The sequence below is a fragment of the Podarcis bocagei genome (genome assembly GCF_964188305.1).
Source record: "Podarcis bocagei genome assembly, chromosome: 2".
Classification (NCBI taxonomy): Eukaryota; Metazoa; Chordata; class Lepidosauria; order Squamata; family Lacertidae; genus Podarcis; species Podarcis bocagei.
This window is the reverse complement of record NC_138126.1, coordinates 13,619,212-13,642,279: the sequence shown is the minus strand read 5'-3', so window position 1 is coordinate 13,642,279 and position 23,068 is coordinate 13,619,212. Positions and strand designations below refer to the sequence as shown.

The window sequence follows — 23,068 nt, the reverse complement described above, 5'->3', positions numbered from 1 at the left end:
TCCTTCCTTCCACAGGGTGAGTGGAGGCTCACAGGGAAACGTATGATGACACACAAATGAGGCCAACATCATATAGGGGATGGTGGAAGGGGAGGTGGCGCTCAGGCAGGTGGGGGAGGGAAGTGTCTTTATTCCATCATGTGTCACCACCCTGTGGAAAACGCAGCGAAAGGAGAGCAGGCTGCACTGGTCAGTAGTCAGTGGCCCTGATAGTGGAGCCAGAGTGAGTCCTGCCTGGTCTTTGTGAGTTGTCAATTCCACAGGCATGTGTTGTTCCAGCTTTTAGAATCAAAGGAGAGAAATCAGATGTAGCTGGTGCTGAAATGACACTCCTTGGGGGAGCACTGTTTATTTGGGGTGGAGCTGACGAACACAGGGAAGGTGCCCTGCGTAATGTATAGGGCAGTACAGGCCATGGGGCCCCTTCCGGAAGCTGCCAGACTACAGCTCCCACCCTCTCTGTCCCCTGGCCATGCTGGATGGGTCGGAGGGGAGTTGGAGTCCAGCATTATAAAGAGGACACCCCATTTGATGCCCCCAATGTACAGAATCCAGCCTGTAAATAAGGAATGTTAATGCATCCACTCAAACACATTTAACTGAGCAGAAGCCCCACTCAATACTTCTGACAACGTGTGGAGATGGCAAGGCTGTTTCTACAGAGGGCATTTGAAGATGATGCCCTGTTCAATTTCTTTCTCATCCCGTCTGAGGTCTCCAGCGCAAGGAGCTATCCTGCCTGATGTGGGTGAAGGGGTTCGTTTTTTAGTCATCTATTAATTCAATGATGCATGCATTTTAACAGCTGCATAAGGTCTTGTGGGGAGAGGAAGGTTTCCTAGAATTACGGAGTTGCAAGGGGTCCAGAGGGTCATCTAGTCCCACCCCCTGCAGTGCAGGAAACATTTGTCCAACGTGGGGCTCAGACCCACAACCCTGGGATTAAGAGTCTCGTCCTCTGCCAAATCAGACATCTCAAATAGAAAACAAGATTGAAGGTGAGAAAATTTATTAGGACTCCTTAAAGTGTGACTGTCTCTCTAAGAAGTGAGCTGCAGAGGGAATTCTGGGAAAAGGAAGGAAAATGCAAAGCAAGAGCAACCCATTTTTGTTTGGTTATTTCTGCTGATTTTGACTGGAATGAATCCTCTCAAAGGGCCCTTGGAAAACTGCCCAATGTGCTCTTGGCGGGTAAATGTTTTTTATGTCAGTCACTCTGGTCTGGAGAGAAACTCCTGCTGGGCCTGAGAGGCAGATTTAGTCTCCTCAGGAGATACTGAGCTGGGTTTTATAATTTCCCCACAGATGAAAGAAAGGGAGGAGGGTCTCTCCAGAGAACGAGGCTCCTGAGAACGTGTAGAGTTCGGCTCCTGAGTCAGCGTCAGAAAGAGACACACGTCCCCCTTCATGGTCCAGAGTCACCCGGATCCTCCTGGGCTCCTCACTCAGGGACAGAGGAGAAGGAAAATGGGATGTCCAGGCCCAGTACTTCTCTCTCAACTTCTCCACAACCCAGATTCCTTCCTCTGGGCTTAAGGAGAAGCTGCCCTTTCTCTCCACAGACTTCCTGGCAACCCCCAAAGCCCACAATTCCCCACTTCCCACAGTGACTTCCCAGAAATGGCTGCCTGCTGTGAATCCCTCACGTCCCAACACACAAAGCCAGTCACTGAATCTCTCAGGATTATCAGGCAGGGCTTGAGGTTTGTCTCCCCATTTCACGCTTTTCTGATCCTTGGACAGGATGAGTTGGGGATGGGCTGTTTCTGGATCCAGAGTGACATTTGCTGTTGGGGAGAAAAGAGGGAAAGAGAAGATTAGGCAGAGTCAGCTGAGAGACAGAAACGGACATCTTGATAATAATAATAAACCCCGAAAAACCCAGATTCCATTTCAGATGAATGGGATTTATTTGGATCACATGCTAGACTGAGTTTCTAGAAGATGGACTTCTGGCAAGTGATGGGCTGCACCTCACAACAGTTGGGAGAAATGTTTTTGCCAAAAATCTCAGAAACCTCATCAGGAGGGCTTTAAACTGACTAATGTGGGGGAGGGAGACAGTGCTCCTGAAGGTAGGAGTCTATCAATTAATGAAGATGATCATCCAAATGTCATAGACCAAATGGAGCAAACAGCACGCGGACCTAGTGGTGGGAGGAAAAAGTCCTTAAATAAGAGACATGGGGGAATGATTAATGGACTTCAATGTCTGTACACTAATGCGCAAAGCATGGGAAATAAACAAGATGAGCTTGAGCTCTTGGTACAGCAAACTAAATATGACATAATAGGCATCACTGAAACCTGGTGGGATAAGTCCCACGATTGGAATGTAATAATGGGGGGATACAATCTATTTCAGAGAAACAGACCAGACAAGAAAGGAGGAGGAGTGGCGTTATATGTCAGGGATGTGTATACCTGTGAAGAGATCCAAGATTTAGAACCTCAAAGCCAAAGTGAGAGCATTTGGGTCAAAATTAAGGGAGAGAAGAATAACAGAGACCTCATTGTGGGAGTTTACTATAGATCCCCAAGCCAAACGGAGGACATAGATGATGCCTTCCTGGAACAGATGGCCAAGCATGCAAAAGGAAGGGAGATAGTAGTAATGGGGGACTTCAATTACCCGGATATTTGTTGGACGTCAAACTCAGCCAAGAGCATAAGGTCAAACAGATTCCTCACTGGCCTTGCAGACAACTTCATTGTCCAGAAAGTGGGAGAAGCAACAAGAGGAACAGCCATTTTAGATCTGGTCCTAACCAATGTTGATGACCTGGTTAGTGGGGTAGAAGTGGAAGGATCATTAGGCGCGAGTGATCATGCTCTTCTGAAGTTTACTATACAGCGGAAAGGAGCAGCCAAGCATACTAGGACTCAATTTCTTGACTTTAAGAAAGCCGACTTCATAAAACTTAGGGAAGTGCTGGGTGAGATCCCATGGACAGCAATACTAAAAGGAAAGGGAGTTCATGATGGCTGGGAGTTTGTTAAGAGGGAGATAGTAAAAGCACAATGTCAGGCAATACTAATGAGACAGAAACATGGAAGGTGCCTAAAGAAGCCAGGGTGGCTATCTAAAGAACTTTTAACTGAATTAAGATTAAAAAAGGATGTGTACAAAAAATGGAAAAGGGGGGAAACCACCAAAGAGGAATTCAAACAAATAGCCAGCACGTCTAGACACAAAGTCAGAAAAGCTAAAGCACAGAATGAACTCAGGCTTGCTAGAGAGGTTAAAAGCAACAAAAAAGGCTTTTATGGGTATGTTCGTAGCAAAAGGAAGAACAAAGAAACAGTGGGGTCACTCAGAGGAGAAGATGGTGAAATGCAAACAGGGGACACAGAAAGGGCTGAACTCCTCAATGCCTTCTTTGCCTCAGTCTTCTCCGATAAAGAAAACAATGCCCGACCTGAAGAATTTGGAGCAAATGATTCAGCAAAGGAAACACAGCCCAGAATAACTAAGGAGATAGTACAAGAATATTTGGCTAGTTTAGATGTATTCAAGTCTCCAGGGCCAGATGAACTGCATCCAAGAGTATTAAAAGAACTGGCAGATGTGATCTCAGAACCACTGGCAGTCATCTTTGAGAATTCCTAGAGAACAGGCGAAGTCCCGGCAGACTGGAGGAGGGCAAATGTTGTCCCTATTTTCAAAAAGGGGGAAAGAGAGGACCCAAATAATTACCGCCCAGTCAGTCTGACATCAATAGCAGGGAAGATTCTGGAGCAGATCATTAAGCAAACAGTCTGTGAGCACCTAGAAAGGAATGCTGTGATCACCAATAGTCAGCATGGATTTCTGAAAAATAAGTCATGTCAGACTAACCTGATCTCGTTTTTTGACAGAATTACAAGCCTGGTAGATGAAGGGAACGTAGTGGATGTAGCCTACCTTGATTTCAGCAAGGCATTTGACAAGGTGCCCCATGATATTCTTGTAAAGAAGCTGGTAAAATGCGGTCTTGACTATGCTACCACTCAGTGGATTTGTAACTGGCTGACTGACCGAACCCAAAGGGTGCTCATCAATGGTTCCTCTTCATCCTGGAGAAGAGTGACTAGTGGGGTGCCACAGGGTTCTGTCTTGGGCCCGGTCTTATTCAACATCTTTATCAACGACTTGGATGATGGACTCAAGGGCATCCTGATCAAATTTGCAGATGACACCAAACTGGGAGGGGTGGCTAACACCCCAGAGGACAGGATCACACTTCAAAACGACCTTGACAGATTAGAGAACTGGGCAAAAACAAACAAGATGAATTTTAACAGGGAGAAATGTAAAGTATTGCACTTGGGCAAAAAAAATGAGAGGCACAAATACAAGATGGGGGACACCCGGCTTGAGAGCAGTACATGTGAAAAGGATCTAGGAGTCTTGGTTGACCACAAACTTGACATGAGCCAACAGTGTGACGCGGCAGCTAAAAAAGCCAATGCAATTCTGGGCTGCATCAATAGGAGTATAGCATCTAGATCAAGGGAAGTAATAGTGCCGCTGTATTCTGCTCTGGTCAGACCACACCTAGAGTACTGTGTCCAGTTCTGGGCACCACAGTTCAAGAAGGACACTGACAAACTGGAACGTGTCCAGAGGAGGGCAACCAAAATGGTCAAAGGCCTGGAAACGATGCCTTATGAGGAACGGCTAAGGGAGCTGGGCATGTTTAGCCTGGAGAAGAGGAGGTTAAGGGGTGATATGATAGCCATGTTCAAATATATAAAAGGATGTCACATAGAGGAGGGAGAAAGGTTGTTTTCTGCTGCTCCAGAGAAGCGGACACGGAGCAATGGATCCAAACTACAAGAAAGAAGATTCCACCTAAACATTAGGAAGAACTTCCTGACAGTAAGAGCTGTTCGACAGTGGAATTTGCTGCCAAGGAGTGTGGTGGAGTCTCCTACTTTGGAGGTCTTTAAGCAGAGGCTTGACAACCATATGTCAGGAGTGCTCTGATGGTGTTTCCTGCTTGGCAGGGGGTTGGACTCGATGGCCCTTGTGGTCTCTTCCAACTCTATGATTCTATGATTCTATGAGACGACTCCTTGCAGCCTTTCATCAGAATAAATATCTTCCTTGTTGGTTTTTAAATCGGTTTCCTTCACTTTCTTATATTCAATGGGTATTGTGCCTGCCCTCCTTTCAACCCAGGCATTTTCTAAAACGAAAAACCACCCAGGAAACCTTTTACTGAGCTCTTCTGTGTTATCTAAGGGGAAAGAGAGGAGAACTGGAGGAGGCAGGAGAGGGGATTGGCCTTTGGGGACCTCTGGGTTGGGGTTGGGGATGAGGATCCCCCTGTTCTAATAATAATATTAATCATAATAATCATAATAATCATAATAATCATAATAATATAATCACATTTGCCTATTGCCCTCCATCCATAGGTCTCAGGGTGGTTCACAGCATAAAAATACAACATAAAACCACATATGGGCCTCCCCTCACTTTTGCGGGGGTCACGTTCTGGGCCCTCGTGCCCCCCACAAGTGAAAATTGTGTTACGTGGGGAGCCTGTTTATTCCTGCTCTCCATCTCTCTCACCCACTTGGTCTCTCCTTGCCTTCCTCCCCACCATCTTGGAAGTTTGGGGCTTGCCGCCAGGGAAGAGGAGGCAGGTGGCAGGGCAATTTTAAAAAGGACTTATTAATCCATGCTTCTCTTTTGGAATTAATATATACCATAAGACTAGTTCCCTGGGGGAAAGGGGGGATAACTCAAAAGGTTACCAATCAGGGGCTGAGACAGTCATGATAGGCAAGTGTAGAGTTGCCATATTTTGAAGAGAAAAAAGAGGACACATTTGCCAACTTCTACTCTTAACCATGGATCGCTATGACGACACTCATTTTAAATACCCCTACTCTATGTAGGCTTTCGAAGCTGTGATATACTCCTAGTAGCAATGTTCTTAACTTTCAACAACAACAACAACAATAATAATAATACATATTGCTCCCTCGCTTGCCACATGAAAGTATTTGGGCTCATGTTCACATCTTTGTGAACGCAAGTGTGCACAGAACACTTTATTAAACTGTTAAACATGTACATATGGACTCTCCTTAAGGGCAGGGGGGTGTTAACTCTCGCCCTCCCAGACTCCTCCAAGATCTTGTAGCTGAGCCAGCGTCCTTTTAGTTCAGCCACAAGAGAAGGGTTTTATACAGGATGTGGCCAGCTTAAGATGCTGCTCTGTTGCGATTCTCTGCTCTAGGCTAGCATAGCTGGGTACCTTAGATCTGAGTCTAATGCACTAGAATTTTTTTAATGGGTTACTGTAAACCAAACCAAACAACCTGAAACATTTTGCCAAATATAAAATTTTTTAAAATCCACCCAGGGGAGAATTTTAATCATGAAAGTAGATGACCTGTCTGAGAAAAAGAGGACATGTGGCAACCAGTCCTGAAAAAGGTCACATGGAAAAGCAACCCAACTCTCTCTAGGCAGGAATGAAACTCTTCCCTCTTTTATCTGATCCTTCTGGGCAGTTTCTCTCCCCCCCCCCCCTGCACCTTCAAGTCCACCCTCTCTTCCTTTGTGGTACAAACAGCAGGGCCAGAGTCAAGCTGTACAGAAGAGACTCTTGACCCCCATGAAATACTAGTCTCCCCCCCCCCTGTGAATTGGGGTCTCCATGTGAAATTTACCTCTCTGAAGATTTCTGAATGACTGAACATCTGGTGAAGCAAAAAAACAGGCTTAACAGGCTACAATGCAATAGCTAAATAAATTAAATCTTTTTTTACAAAACATCACCATAACATAGCATCTGTTGTTTCCTTATTTCAAGCAAAAGATTAAATCTTAGAACAAATAATTGCAAAGACGACAGCTGTAGGTCTAAGTAGTGATGTTAAATATTCTCCAAAAGATTATTCTTGAGAATATTATATCACTAAGCCTAAGGAATTAAAACAATTAATGTGTTTAGTTGTAATTCCTGCATTGCAGGGGGCTGGACTAGATGATCCTTTCAAGCTCTGCTATTCCATGATTTCATGGGAAAATCAGAAATAGTAAACCATAGTAGAAAATGGCAGAATAAAATCATTCAAAATCCACAAATGAAATGGGGATCTGATCTGGATGGATGAAGAAAGGTTTAACATCTGCCCCAAATAAACTGGTGGGGAAAAGCTGTTGAAACTGGAATTTCCAAGTATGCTGACAAACCAAATTGCAGAGAGAAAATTGGCAGAGCTTTGCACTGTACTTCCAAGAGTCCCGTGCAATGGGAAGTCTATCCTCATGGAATGGGGCATATCTCAAAAGAACTGTGGGAACTCTGAGGAAATGGGGATTGGCTGAAGCACGAGAAATGGCTGGTGAGGTTGAAACTCTGAGGAAGAGGCGGCTCAGGCCTTGCTCTGCTACTGGGAGACCAGCCTGGGCAGGAGGTGGAGGAGGGACTGGGTGCTTGCGGGTGCCCTTTTTAACACACTTCACAAGGGGGAAATCCAAGCAAATCTCAAGAAGCCCCAAAAGAACCACTCCAGATTGTGTGGAGGGAAAACAAAATGCAAGGGAGATTCCTTATACATGAGAACTTCACAAAATGGACATTGGACTGACCCTGTAGGATCTTCCTTAAGGGCTTTTGTAAGACATTGTAAGGCTCTGAGGCTTTTCCCCATAATCAAGCAGTATATAAATTTTATGAAAGAAAGCAAAATCTATAAAATTAACCAGGAAACCAGAATAATAGTCTATAGGCAAGAAAGGAACCCAGACTGGTGTGCAGGTTCTTCTCAGGGACAAGCTCTGCCCCCAGTCCAAGCCTTCAAACTCCCTCCCAGTTCATTCACGGGACAGACAAAGAACCCAAACGCCAGTAGAGGACTGTTTCCCAGAGTTACACCATTGATGGGGGTCCCAAAGTCTGCAGAACAGATGGTTCAACACCCATGAAATATCAGTCCCTATCCCCCCCCGGGGGGGGGAAATTATTCCTCCCCTGTAAATTTACCTTTCTGAATCTGTTCACTGAATAGCAGAGCATCTGAGAAAGAAAAAAGATATAAAGTGTAAGGGCAACACTCTTCCACTAGAAATAAATCTCCATACAAAAGTAACACTTCATAACGTGGCATCCTTAAATTCATTTTTTTAAAAATAATTTTTTATTGGTTTTCCAAACACAAAGTAAACACAAACAATACACAATACATAGACATACACCCATATAAACATATATAATTTCATAACCATACTTTCATACACCTTACTTCCCGGACTTCCCCATACCTCCCCTTTTCTGCATCCTTATTTTATATTTCTTCAGCAACTCCTCAGTTAACTAATTATTCAATTCAATTTCTTTTAGATTCTTCTTTAACTTATTAATTACAGCTGCAATTCTCTATTTCCCAACTCCTTGACATTCTTAAATTCAAGTACAATTATTAAATATTAATTAAATTGTACAAAAAATAATTAAAAACAAGAAAATCATAGGAAGAATCTACGAAAATAACCAAAGCTTTAAAACTCAGCAATCATAAAGCAAGCTTACAAATAAGAGAATAAAAATATTCAGCGTGAATCCTGCTGGTCTCTGAACTTTGTCCCTGAAATTGGGCTCTACGCTGGAGGACTGGAGGAGAGGCAGAGCAATAGGAATCCCGTAAAAGGATGCAGAGGGGAGATGGAGGCAGCCTTCACATCTTCCCCAAGTAAAGTGGTGGGGGGGGGGCAAAATTGTGAACCATAAAGTAAAAGCAAAGGTTGCTGTAGAAGGACTGGCAGAGATCTCAGGCAAAAGGAAACCATCCCTCACAAACCTTCTACAAATCTTTAAGGTTCTTCACAAGCATAATTGTGCCCTTTGGGGCTCATGTGCTCTTGCTTCCTCTCTCAATGGGGGAACTCTCAGGAGATCTTGAAGGCTGAAGCCCTAGATATGGCAGCTGCAGGGGGACGTCTGAGGAGGAGGCGGCTCAGGCCTTGGCTCCACGGCTGAGAAAGAAGCCTGAGCAGGAGGCAGAGGGGGAACTGGGGGCTTCTTAATGCCCCTTGACTCCATTCAGAGCAGGAGAACCTCCAAAAGGACAAACTCAGATTGTGCAGATAGGGAACCACATGGCAAAGGAGGTTCCGTAGAATTGTAAACAGATGCACGATGCACATGGGAGGAAAAAATCCTGACTTTGCTCTACCCTCTGGTTCAGGCTTTCTTTACAGGATCCAGCGTCACAATATACATGGGCCATTCTGGAGAACAGGAAATGAAGGCTGGAGCACCAAGAAGGAAGGTATCCTGGGGTTACTCAATTCCATGCAATAAGAGCCTGGCATGTTCAGTTCTGAAGAAGTAACAGAATTCTCAGTGTGAAATCCTGGCAGCCATTTTTCATTACCTTCCCATTGTCTCATTGTATCCTCCACAAGGTGATTTAGATCACAGGATTCCAAGATCCTGTTCCTCAGCTCTGGAGGGAAAGCCAGTGGCTTCTCTGGACTCTCTCTTTCCTCATACCTGGTGAAAAGAAAAACAATGAATGGCCCTATTGTGGCCCCTTCTCCCTAATTATTGCAGGAGATCTCAGTAACATGAACAAAGTTGAAGTTCATTTCCCAACAGGTAATTTTCAGGATTCAGCTTCATCTGTTGACACCCACCTCCAAGCCCTGGTCAGTGGCCTCATAAGGATGCTAAACAGCACAAGGGACAAGATGTAACCCCAAGCGACACAACCAGAGGACTCCCATGGCTTCAAAGAATGTTGCCCCCTAACAACTTTCTGGGAAGGTGCCAGGACTTAAGAACCAAACCCCTGAGGGGAATGACTGCAATCCCTCCCTCCCTGAGCTTCTACAGAGGATAGGAGTGATGTCCAAAGCTGCCCAGAGTTGGGTGGCTGCTACTTGGACAATGAAATCTGTTGGTACATCCTAAGCTCTTCCCAAGCATCTTTGGCACTTTCTCTTCTAGATGTTTGAAATTACCAAAAAGTCCATGAACAGAAAGTGAAAGAGAAAGAAAAGAGCCCCCATCCCTTTGTGAAGTGATGTGGGGAGGGAGGGAGGAGGCAGTTGACCTTGATCCTTGGAGGGAGAATTGGGGGGCTACAAGTTCAGAAGAGGGGGCCCTGCTTTTACCTGTGAGGTGCTGCAGGGAGTGAGTCCTACAGTCTCCCCCCTGCAGCCCCTGGGGGGCCATGTCTGAGGTTCTTGCATCTCAGCTTCAAAGAGTGATGCTAATGGAAATGAGCCAGATCCACTTACCTCTGCAAGGTCCTTCTCACATCCTAGAGGGGAAAAGAGAAGGGAATTCACTGCACACCACAGGCCACACTAGGAAGACCCCCTCAGACCCTGGCCCTCGGAAGTCAGTCTACCTGGCACATGCCAAGGTTTTGGGTAGGGATGGCGGAATCAGCCAGTTTTGGTTTCTCACAGCTTTTATTTTTCCAATCTGAAATTATTAATTGTTCCAATTTCAAGTTCTCCACATTTCCATATTTTAATAACTTTGATCCAGTTTGCATTGTGCTATTCAGACATACGTAAGCCTACAGGATAATCCTGCCAGGGCACTGTCCCAGTCCCCAAATTTCAAATTCTGTTTTCCACCTGGAAGTAAAAAAATGCACCTGCAGCATAAAATGCCTCTAAAGGGGTAATAAAACAACTCAGTGTTTCTTTGGGCTCATCGACTCTTCTGCTTTTCCTGTGCCCAGAAAACACAAGTCCAAGTGGTTTTGTCTTTGCCCTGCCGCTTTCCCTCAGGAAAAACCTGCTCCTTGGTGCAACATCAAAGCAAACGTCAGTCTGGAGAAAACCTGGCTGAGGTTCGCTCTAATTCAGCAGTAAACAGTGGGTTTTCCTGGAGGAAAGGGGTGGGACAAGCAGCAGTCTGGATGAGTCCCTCTGTCTTGCTCTTTGGTCACTGTGACTGAGCACCATTTTGGGCCGATCTGTATCCATGGGGAAGGGGATCAACCCACAAGTCATGGAGGGAACGGGAAGAGAAGCTTGGTCAAGAGACTGGCTCATGTCGGAAGGAGGCCTGAACGCATCCTACACGACCCCCCCCCCCCAGCTGAAAGGTATTCAGAGACAAATAACCAGCAAAGAGCGGAAGAGCAGCTCCCGTTCCATCAAGAACACAGAAAAATCTCTAGTCTGCATTCAGGTGAGTTAAGCATCCCAGTTCTCTTGGGTCTTCCTGTCCATTACAAACCTGACTAGAGGCTCCATCATCTGAGCCCCTGCACTCCTTGCATACATGAAAGGGGCACAGACAGGATTGGAGGCAGCCTTTTCCTGGAGCAGAGCCTTGGGCTGTTCCTGCCTCCGTCTTACCTGCAGGAGTTCACTCGCTGGCTGCTGCCGCTTCTCCTCCATCTCCTGGATGATCCTCTCAAGAGAGGAGAGTTTCCTGGAGAGTCTGGCCAGCTGCTCATCCCTTCTCCCTGCAATCTCCTTCTCCACCTCTTCCACATGAGTCAGCAGATGTTTTTCGTGTTCTTCCAGAAACTGGCGCAGTTGTCTGAACTTCTCCACAATCTTCAGCCTCTCCAATTCTGTTAATTTCTGCAAGAAAAGAGGGGGTCTGAGTGCGGAAGATCGTCAGTTTTCAAAACATCAGGAAGAGAATTGTGAGAATTCCACAGGGAGGACACTTTTTTCAGAGACATGAAACCAACCTCCAGTGGCTAAAGAAGTAAACATCTATTTTGAGGGGAGGCCCTCTCCATTGCTATTTCTGTTGACTTCTGTTTTGCAGAGGGCTACATCCTAAAGCAAGAAGCATTTTTTCTAGCCATGGATGTTCCCTGCATGTTTTTGGGTATGGCATAAGCAGAGTTCATAGTTGTTCAGAGAACATCCAGGGACATAAAACACCTCTCAGTTTAGACTGGTGCCATTTAGGTGTAGGAAGGCAAGAGAAACAGAGGAGGAAAGACAATTTTTAAAGTAATATTTATAGTAAATCAGGATTTGAATTGAACTGCTTGCACCCTATCAGCTCACAAGTCCTCAGGCTCCTCCTTGACTGCTATTCACATAATAAATGAAAATGGGAAATAAACTCAATCTATCTGCATTAACTCAATATGCCAGCAAGTTTGGAAAACTCAGCAGTGGCCAGAGGATTGGAGAAGATCAGTGTACATCCCAATCCCAAAGAAGGGCAGTGCCAAAGAATGCTCCAACTACCACACAATTGCACTCATTTCACACGGTAGCAAGGTTATGCTTAAAATTCTACAAGGCAGGCTTAAGCAGTATGTGGACCGAGAACTCCCAGAAGTGCAAGCTGGATCTAGAAGAGGCAGAGGAACCAGAGACTAAATTGCAAACATGCTGGATTATGGCGAAATCTAGAGAGTTCCAGAAAAACATCTACTTCTGCTTCATTGACTATGCAAAAGCCTTTGACTGTGTTGACCACAGCAAACTATGGCAAGTTCTTAAAGAAATGGGAGTGCCTGATCACCTCCTCTGTCTCCTGAGAAATCTCTATGTGGGACAAGAAGCTACAGTGAGAACTGGATATGGAACAACTGATTGGTTCAAAATTGGGAAAGGAGTACGACAAGGCTGTATATTGTCTTCCTGCTTATTTAACTTATATGCAGAATTCATCATGCGAAAGGCTGGACTGGATGAATCCCAAGCCGGAATTAAGATTGCCAGAAGAAATATCAACAACCTCAGATATGCAGATGACACAACCTTGATGGCAGAAAGTGAGGAGGAATTAAAGAACCTCTTAATGAGGGTGAAAGAGGAGAGCGCAAAATATGGTCTGAAGCTCAACGTCAAAAAAACTAACATCATGACCACTGGTCCCATCACCTCCTGGCAAATAGAAGGGGAAGAAATGGAGGCAGTGAGAGATAATTGCAGATGGTGACAGCAGTCACAAAATTAATAGACGTCTACTTCTTGGGAGGAAAGCAATGACAAACCTAGACAGCATCTTAAAAAGCAGAGACATCACCTTGCCAAGAAAGGTCTGTATAGTTAAAGCTATAGTTTTCCCAGTTGTGATGTATGGAAGTGAGAGCTGGACCATAAAGAAGGCTGATCGCTGAAGAATTGATGCTTTGGAATTATGGTGCTGGAGGAGACTCTTGAGAGTCCCATGGACTGCAAGAAGATCAAACATGTCCATTCTTAAGGAAATCAGCCCTGAGTGCTCACTGGAAGGATAGATCCTGAAGCTGAGGCTCCAATACTTTGGCCACCTCATGAGAAGAGAAGACTCCCTGGAAAAGACCCTGATGTTGGGAAAGATGTAGGGCACAAGGAGAAGGGGACGACAGAGGACAAGATGGTTGGACAGTGTTCTCGAAGCTACCATCATGAGTTTGACCAAACTGCGGGTGGCAGTGGAAGACAGGAGTGCCTGGCATGCTCTGGTCCATGGTGTCACAAAGTGTCAGACATGACTAAATCACTAAACAAGCTGCATTAAAAGGTGAACTTGCGTAATTTGCAATTGCTGAAAAAATATGGAGACTGAAACAGAGCAATCCTTTGAAATTCACACCTCTGAATTTTTCAAGGTTGACCCAGCCAAGTAATGTTCACATAAAAATGTATTTATTAGGGTAAAGTATGTATTAAAATATTTATACAAGGAGGTAGCTACCCTAACATCTGATTCGTTTTCAGAATAATAAATGAATAAGCAGACAAAATGGAAAAATGAGAAATGCAGAGAAGCTGAAATGGGCAAATTTCCTCATCCCTCCTCAGTCCTGACTCGACTCTTCAAGTGCTTGTTCCCTCACTAGTAATAAGAGTGGCACTTACCAGGAGGTCTTTGCTTTCCTTGTCCAGGGCTGCTTGATGGGCCAGAATTTCCCCTCTCTCTTTCCTCAGAATTTCCAGGCGGCAACAGATCTCTCCCTAAAGAGAAAAGGAAAAACTCAGGTTTGACTGAGACACACAGAGAGTTGACGGATGTTATACTGGCCTCTTGCGCCCAGTGGCCTTGCAAAGCAGTATACTGAAGGAAATAAAAGTCCATGGGTTTTCAACTTTTCGGGACCAACTACCTTCTTTTCTGCGGCACCCCTGTGGGGCTCAGGGACCCAGTTAGGTCGGTCACCACTTGCTTGCAGAGCTGACATTATTTGCATTGCGTGGCACAGGAGCATTTTTGAACCACTGTAGTAGAACAAGTGATTTTTTAAAAGGGATTAAAAGGCATTATATATATAAAAAATAGCACAGGTCCAATTTGGGTTGCCATGAAAAAGTTATCTTTCCCCCTTGTCTTTGCAGATGCTGCTCTGAACCATTGAGTCCTTTGCCATTTGGGGTAGGAGGAGATCCTCACCCCCCCCCCCCCGCTGAAACCTCATTGCACAGGCCCCACAGCACTCCCCAGCATTAAGTGCTTCCACCCTCACTCCTTAATCTGCTTCCAACAGATACTTGGGGAGGGGATCCTGCACCATTTGGTAAATTCCTGGCCACCAGTCCCCGTCCCCCCAGCTGATCCCTTGCTGCTCTCTGTTTTGCAGGGCATTGAGGAAGCATCCTGCCAGCGAAAGGAGACATGTACAGTACTTAATTGTGTATGTGCAATTTACATTTGTAGTGTTCTTAATAAGTACAAAGCAACCTTGCTGGGGGATGTGGACGAGGTTAACCCTTTCTCTCCCCACCATGGTCCCAGTTCAAATCTTTGAAGATGCTGTGATTATTTCAAGGAAAGATCCCTTTGTCCCCCTGGAAGAGAGAAAGACTTCAACTCCCTCTTCCCAGCCATGCCAGGAGCCCTCAGGCTTCCCCTTGGCTGCTTTTTACATAACAAACAACCACCAATTAATGCCATGCCTAATTTGGATCTGAGAATTAAAAAGAAGAATCCACAGCTATTTCTCCCCCTCAAGATCCAGGGATCTCCTACCTTGTATTCCTCCAAAGCCTCCTTCAGAGGAATCACCTTGTGATTTTCATGTATCCTGGATCTGTCACACACCACACAGATGGGGGCTTCATGGACTTTGCAGAAGAGCTTGAGGGGCTCCTGATGCTCCTCGCAGACGCCTCCCTTTCTTTCTTCTTCTTCCCTTCCTAAAACGCTGAGATTCTTGATTAATTGTAAGAAGTTTGCCAGTTGCCCGTTGGGGATGAGATTATTTTGCTGGACTGTTTCTCTGCACTGAGGGCAGGAAGCATCTGCCTCCGATTCCTCCCAGCGCTGGATCAAGCAAGACCGGCAGAAGTTGTGCCCACACTCTGGGATGATCACTGGATCCTTAAAATATTCCAGGCAGATGGAGCAAGTGGCTACATCAGAAAGATTCTGGTCGGAACACCCAGCAGCAGCCATGGCTCCCTCACGCCAAAGACTCGAGTTAAGTTTCACTTTCTCTCTTTTCAGCCCCCCCCCCCGGGAGCTTCCTTTCCTGGAAATGACTCAGTGACCACGTGACCTTTTTTTCTTTTTAAATGTCCCCAGGTCTTTGCAGCTGCTGAATGTTTCCTCAAGGAGCAGCGAATGCTTCTGGATCGCTTCCCATGCTTTTGATTACACACAAACACACACGTACCTAGTAAGTTGGGGTATTCACACTATAACATTTTCATTGGTAGGCTTTCTTGTAATTTTTGAATTGGAGAAAATCTGCTGCTGCCATAAATTGATGGGAGTTTTGATTTAGCAAGCGGGATTTGATTCCATGAAGAAAAGTCTGGTTGTTAATTTTAACTTAATCTGTTTTTAGCATGCTGGCAAAGAACTTCAGACTGAAACAGACGCTTTCAGCATTGCCAACCTGGTGTCCTCTGCTTGCCTAAGACTACAACTCCCATGCAGATGACACAATGCAGATGACAAAACATTGATGGCAGAAAGTGTGGCGGAATTAAAGAACCTTTTAATGAGGGTGAAAGAGGAGAGCGCAAAATATGGTCTGAAGCTCAACATCAAAAAAACGAAGATCATGGCCACTGGTCCCATCACCTCCTGGCAAATAGAAGGGGAAGAAATGGAGGCAGTGAGAGATTTTACTTTCTTGGTCTCCATGATCACTGCAGATGGTGAGAGCAGCCACAAAATTAAAAGACGCCTGCTTCTTGGGAGAAAAGCAGTGACAAATCTAGACAGCATCTTAAAAAGCAGAGACATCACCTTGCCAACAAAGGTCCATATAGTTAAAGCTATGGTTTTGGAAGTGAGAGCTGGACCATAAAGAAGGCTGATCGCTGAAGAATTGATGCTTTGGAATTATGGTGCTGGAGGAGACTCTTGAGAGTCCCATGGACTGCAAGAAGTTCAAACCTCTCCATTCTGAAGGAAATCAGCCCTGAGTGCTCAGTGGAAGGACAGATCCTGAAGCTGAGGCTCCAAGACTTTGGCCACCTCATGAGAAGAGAAGACTCCCTGGAAAAGACCCTGATGTTGGGAAAGATGGAGGGCACAAGGAGAAGGGGACAACAGAGGACGAGATGGTTGGATAGTGTTCTTGAGGCTACCAGCATGAGTTTGACTAAACTGTGGGAGGCAGTGGAAGACAGGAATGCCTGGCGTGCTCTGGTCCATGGGGTCACGAAGAGTCGGACACGACTAAACGACTAAACAACAAATGACAGCTAGAAGCCACTGAGAGTCTTCTCCAGAAATCTGTCCAGTCCTCTTTTAAAGCCTTCAATGGTGTTGGCCATCTCTCCCTCCCTTCTCCCCTGGGAGCAAGTTCCTAGTTCAATTCTGCCTTTTGTGAAGAAGGACTTTCTTCTGTCTTCCTTGAAACTTCCAGCACCCAGTTTTGTGAGATGCTTGCAAGTTCTAGTGCATTGAGGGAGAAAAATACTTCTCTCATGTCACTTCTTGCTCACCTTTTCTCTAAGCTAAAAAGCCTTAAATTCTGCAACCTTTCTTCACAGGGGAGTTGCTCCCCAATTATGATAACACTCTGAAAGTTAAAACAGTGTTCCAATGAGCAGTCAAATCCTGTCTCATTATTTTGGATGCTTCTCCAACCTGCTTTCTTTTGAACTCATGCTTTCTGGTTTTTTGTCAATGTTTCTCCTTCAACACACACTATTAGTTGGTATACCCTATGGTGCGTATAACAACAACAGCAATTCGTGATCCCTTCACTGTGAACTACAGAGTTTTCTATGTCTTTCCTGGGTTGGGCTCCCAAGGAAAATCGGAAAATCTTTTCAGGAAAGCAATGAAAGGAAGAATGGTTTCATCTACAGCAGATTTATTAGAATCATAGTAGAGTTGGAAACGACCCCGAGGAACATCTAGTCGAACCCCCATAAATTAAGGAATAGGCAGCTGTCCCATACAGGGATTGAACCTGCAATCTTGGCATTATCAGCACCATGCTCTAGAGTCTAATCAACTGAGCCATTGGTCCTGTCAAGGTGAAGCAGTGCTTTACCTTTCAGTCAGCGTTCTTTGGACTGTAGCCGACATCAGTCCATTTGCCACTAATAAGGTGACATTAGCCATAACTGCTTTGGGTAGAATTTAATACACTATACATAAAAATAGGGGTCAGGAACTTAGGGCTGCCAACCAAATGCCCATGAGGTCCATATATCGTGTGGTTTGTAGATCCATTTTATCTGTCCAAACCAGGGTTTTGCAAACTTGGGTCTCAGCTGTTTATGGACTACAGTCTCCATCCTCCATAATCACTGGTCCTGCTAGCATGGGATGATGCAAGTCCAAAACCAGCTGGAGATCCAAGTTTAGGAAACCCTGGTCCAAACAAAATTCCTCCCACACTCAGGAACATTCATAAGGTCTCTTTCCCATGGGTTTCTTGATGTCCAATCAATCTATCTGTCTTGTCAAGAAACGTTTCTCAGGCCATTTGAACTCTCTCTCCAGGAATGGGTACCCCAATTACTCCAGCTGAAACTTTCTGCACACCAAGAACATTTATATGGTCAGTATGAACTCCCTCGTTTCTTCCACTCTCCTCTCTCACTGAAGTTATTTACCACTATGAGAATATCAGATCATCTCTCTCCACTGTGAGTTCTTGGATGTCTGTTCAAATTTACTTCGTCACAGATTTTTTTTTGCAAACCAAGAACATTCACATGGTTTCTCATGCCTCTTCTCTCCAGTATGATCTCTCACACTCTTTTTGCAAATTAATTTTTATTGATACTGTATAAAAACAAGATATGAAAAGGGTACCAAAATTGACAAAGTACATTAGAGTAATGCATACAACAACATTGAGACATAGTATTTCAAAGGAGAACAACCTAAGTCTCTTGATAGCAGCCCTCCGTGACATGACTTGCCTCACTGGAGGCTATAATTATTTCTCACCCTTATTTGCACAAAATATAAAGGGTCACCGTATTATATCAAGCTTCTACTATTTTTGGCAATTCCTCTAACAATACAACTTTTGTAAGCCAACTCTTTCTAACAATGCCATGCCTCATATATTTTCTAGCCAGCGTTTCATGCAGAATCCCGTTGTTTTCCGGTGACCTACAACCTCCATGTGTGCCACGGGTGCAAGTGGGAATCCAGGTCACAATGAATCAGTTGAGGCTGAACACGAGATTGGATCGTGAAGAACAAAAAGATTGAAATAACTTAAAACGTTGCTTTTTGAATTCTGTCTGACATTGTCTTAAAAAGGCCTCGTACTTCAAGCATTCCAGGCCTCTATTATTGTGGAATTAAGAACAGGGCAAAACTTCCCAATGAAATGGAGATTAAATGAAAACTTATTAAATGACCAAGAAATATTCCAGGCCTCATCCAGTAACGCTGTACCAATGTCAACACCTTTAAGCCCTGAGGAACCTCTGTTGTGAGTTCTCTGGTGTTCTAGCAGGGCCCCACTCTGACTGAAGCATTCCCCACATTGAAACATTTGTATGATTCCTCTCTACTATGGACATTCTGATGTCTCTTTCCCACACTGAGAACATTCATGTGATTTCTCTCCAGTATGAATTACAGTAGTTGATGTTCCTTCAAACGATGACTCAGCCTGAAGCATTTCCCACAATGAGAACATTTGTAGGACTTGCCTCCGCTTCCCTTGATTGACTTTGTGGAAATAAACCTCTGCCTACACTCAGGAGAATTATGAGGCTTCGCTTGCATTGGGTAGCCGGGATGTCTAGTCAAGTTACTTCTTTTCCTAGTCCAAGAGAATTCACCTTTTCTCTCTCCTCCTCTTGTTCTCTGCTGTTGCCGGACATCTTCCTGTGACATGGGATGCTCATTCTCGTCCTCCACTGTTTGCATCGTAGCATGTTCTGATTGGTAGCCTCAGCTGGAGAACAAGGCCACCCCCCACCTTTGCCAACTGTGAAGGTCTGGCTAATGACAACTGCAGGACCTTCTGTGAGCTCATTGCATTCCACAGGGTTCTTCCCATCTTTGAATCGGCATCCTTCCTCCTTAATCTTCCTGGGCTCTAGCCCATTCCCGAGGATTATCTCCAGGGGAGTCCAGGGTGTGTCCTCTGCTCATTTCCTCCATACTGAGAATTCTCCACCTTGACCTCACTTCCTTTCCCATCACCTGCAGAGAGAGAGAGATAATTTTGCCCATGCTCTAGAGCAGTGTTTCCCAACCGGTGTTCCGCGGCACAGTAGTGTGCCGTGGAACTTTGCCTTGTGTTCCGTGGAGGCGGGCGAGTCGGGCGGTGAGAGGCGGGGCGGCGGCGGCGAGCACACGCGGGGCGACGAGCGAGCGAGCTCCCACATCCCATCGCCGCTCGCTACTTGGCCTGCGCATCCGCTCGCTACTGGGCCTGCCCCAGGAGGTGGGGTTGCGGGCATCACGCCCTTCCCCACGTGAGCGGGGAATCCCATCCGCCCCCACGTGAGCGGGGAATCCCATCTCAGCCCCGCGAGAGCAGGGGAATCCCATCCAGCCACGCCTCCTGGCCAGCCAATCGGCTGGCTGGAGGGGGCGTGGCTTGCCTCGAGATTTTTTTCATGAAACAAGTGTGCCTTTGCCCAAAAAAGTTGGGAAACACTGCTCTAGACTAGAGACCTCTTTTCAGGATGCCTGAAACATCCTTTTGCCAGGCTTTTCCACTCTGAGTTATTTCTCTCTCTGTGCATGATGCCAATGAAACATAAAGGCTATGTGAAAATCAGGTGATGAGAAGCAGGATGGGCACTGAATATCTTTTGCTGGGGGGGCCCCATTAGAGAGGGTTCTTGCTTCCTCGCCTTGCTTGTGCGCATTCGGTTTGACACTGTGAAAAGCAAGCAGGATGATGGCCTAGAGATGGTGGTCTGATAAGGCAGGTCTGTTCTGATATGGTTGCATAGGGAATATCCCTGCCTCCCCTTGCCAGGTCCCCCTTTGCCGTCTTGAGACGCTCCACATTCTGGTCGCTCGGTGGCATAGTCAACCTTGTGGCTGCCATTTGCTTTGTCTGGTCTGAGTTCCAGTTCCGGACCTGCAGATTTTGGCTCCTTCATGCCTTTCTCTCTTATCTCTACTCAAATCTAGACATTAGAGAGCAAGTGACGACCCTTCCAGGAAGTTGATTTCTGGCCAAAAATGAAAACCCCCAAAATTTGCTGTCACTCAAACTTTTGAAATCTTGCTGGCACTCCAACAGCAGATGACTCAGGCTTGATGAAATTTGACAGGCAACAACAGAGCTGTAATTTTCTAGAGAACCATAGCAGCCCAAGAGAAGTTTCTACCTGAATGAAAGAGAGAGAATGGAAGTGTAAAATACCATGAGGGAAGAAAAAAAGAGGAGAGATCAGCCTGCTATTGTAGAAGCCGGGAAGGATAAATTTATTTAAAAGTGGCATATATTGGGATGGTGATGAAACAGAGGAAAGGGAGGGAGGAGTCAACACATGCACCAAGGATTTTAAGAGGATACGTGCTTAAGACTATCATCCTTATCCTCTTTATTTCTGCAGTATTCAGAAAGCACCAGATAAGCATCTCATTTAAACAGGGCCCTCAGGTGCTGAGATTGGCAGAGAATGCCCTCTTGGTAGTTCCTCCACCTTCTCCCTGGCAGGAGGAGCTGACCTCCTGGGCATTTTTTGTAGCAGCCCCAAAATTGTGGACCTTAGGATGAAGTGGGCAGGTCACAGAATCATAGAATTGTAGGGTCATCTATAAGTATGGATACAAAAACTGGTGGAGTATGCAGAAATGGTGGGGGGGGAAAGCAATCAAGATAACAAACTTTTTATAAAAGAATGGAAATTGAATATTTACAAATAAACTGTAAACAGATAAGGAAATGAGCAGGATTATTGTAATAACCTGCAGTTTCATAGGAGTATATATTTAAAGTACCTTTACCTTTTACCTGTATTTAAAGTAGCTGGATAAAGGAATGAGTTAAATTAAAACAGCAAAAAACCACACACAAAAAACCGGGAAGCTTTTAATGTTTAACAGAGTATTGTATTTTAATATTTTGTTAGAAGCCGCCCATATTAATTGTTGTTGTAAAACTACTGAAATGTAGCACCTTAAAGACCAACTAAGTTAGTTCTTGGTATGAGCTTTCGTGTGCATGCACACTTCTTCAGATACACGAAAGCTCATACCAAGAACTAACTTAGTTGGTCTTTAAGGTGCTACTGGAAGGAATTTTTTTTATTTTGACTATGGCAGACCAACACGGCAACCTATCTGTTACTGAAATGTATTTAACTGAAAATCATAAAACAAATAAAATACAGAGCTGTTCAGCAGTGGAACGAGCTCCCTCGGGTGGTTGCATGGCCTTGCTTTCCTTGAGATTCCAGAATTGCGTGGGGTTAGACTAGACGACCCTTGGACCCCCCTCCAACTAGACGTTTCCCATAGAGCCATACCTGAAACGGCGAAGAGGCTGCTGCAACTCTCTCGGCTGCTCGGCTCCCTCCGAATGGCTGCAAAAAAAGGCTCCGTCCGGGAGACTGGCGGGCGAGGGGACCCCGATCCCTGCGGAGAACGATGCCGCACCGGCGGATCGCAGCCTCGCCTCCTCTCTGTCCCTCTTAAGGCGCGCTCCTCTTCCTCGCGTGCTTCGGGGCGGAGCTGGCGTGGGAGAGTTGCACGCATCCCGGCGTTCAAAAGGGGGCGATCGTGTGAATCTTCCGGGTTTTGCCTCTTGCGATTCCGCCATTAAACCACCGAGCAAGAGGAGGAGGCGACAGCTGCAGCCTTAAAGCGAGAGATCGGGGCCGTTGCAGAGACCGCCTGCAGCCTCCGACGCCCCACTTCCAGCCGGGGACGCCGAAACGGAGCGGAGCGAGCGGGGAGTAGCGCCGGTAGGAACCGGGTTCGCTCCGGCTTTGTCGCTGTGGCAGCTTCTCTCGCAACCCTGCGAGAGGGAAGTCCCGTCGGGAGCTGGAGGAGCCGCCTGCATTAGCGCCTGCCTGCAGCCCAATACTGTCTTGCACAGGCTGGCAGCGGCAGCGGCTCGCCAGGGTTTCGGGGGGGGGGGGAGACGGTCCCAGCCTCACCTGGATCGTACCTGCATGCAAAATGTTGTTTATTTATATCCTACTGACATAGGAAGCTTATTCCAAGCCAGACCAGTGGTTCATGCAGCCCAAGACTGTCTGCACTGGCCGGCAGCCCCAGCCTCACCTGGAGATGCCAGGCTTCAAACCCTGGGGGCTTGAGCATACGAAACACTGTTTATTCATATCGTACTTACCTTATATGGGAGGACAGGGTTCATGTTCCCACTTGGCTGCGAAGCTTTCACTGGGTGGCCTCGTGCTAGTCACTGCCTCTCCCCCTAACCTACCTTGCAAGGCTGTTGTGGCGATTAAATGAGGAAGTGGAGAGCCATGGGCTTCAGTTCCTTGGAAATGAAAGTGGGCTATAAATGTGTGCCTCTTCCCTGTGAGGGTGGCAACATGAGAACAGGGCCTTTTCTGCGGTGGCTCCCCATTTGTGGAATGCTCTCCTCAGGGAGATTAGCCTGGCACCTGCCTTGTATATCTTTAGGTGCCAGGCAAAAACATTCTTTTTCAACCAGGCCTTTGGCTGATTAATACTCTACAGCCTTTTAAATGTGTTTGTGCGTGCATTATGGCTTTGTTGTTTCTGTTTTAAGTATTTATTTGCAATTTTACCTGGTGTTTTTATCTTGT

At 45.8% G+C, this 23,068-nt stretch overlaps 1 protein-coding gene across 1 annotated transcript; it reads right to left on the bottom strand.

The window, feature by feature from the left end:
* Positions 1-992: 992 nt before the first annotated feature.
* On the bottom strand, positions 993-15,586 carry LOC308581224 (zinc finger protein RFP-like). The gene is made up of 8 exons (XM_081183755.1): positions 14,895-15,586; positions 13,790-13,885; positions 11,327-11,557; positions 10,247-10,269; positions 9,379-9,497; positions 7,989-8,021; positions 6,670-6,699; positions 993-1,787 (listed from the first exon to the last, which is right to left on the bottom strand). Exons 1-8 carry the CDS (start codon positions 15,318-15,320, stop codon positions 1,267-1,269), a joined length of 1,479 nt encoding a protein of 492 aa, XP_081039881.1. The 5' UTR covers positions 15,321-15,586; the 3' UTR covers positions 993-1,266.
* Positions 15,587-23,068: the final 7,482 nt, after the last annotated feature.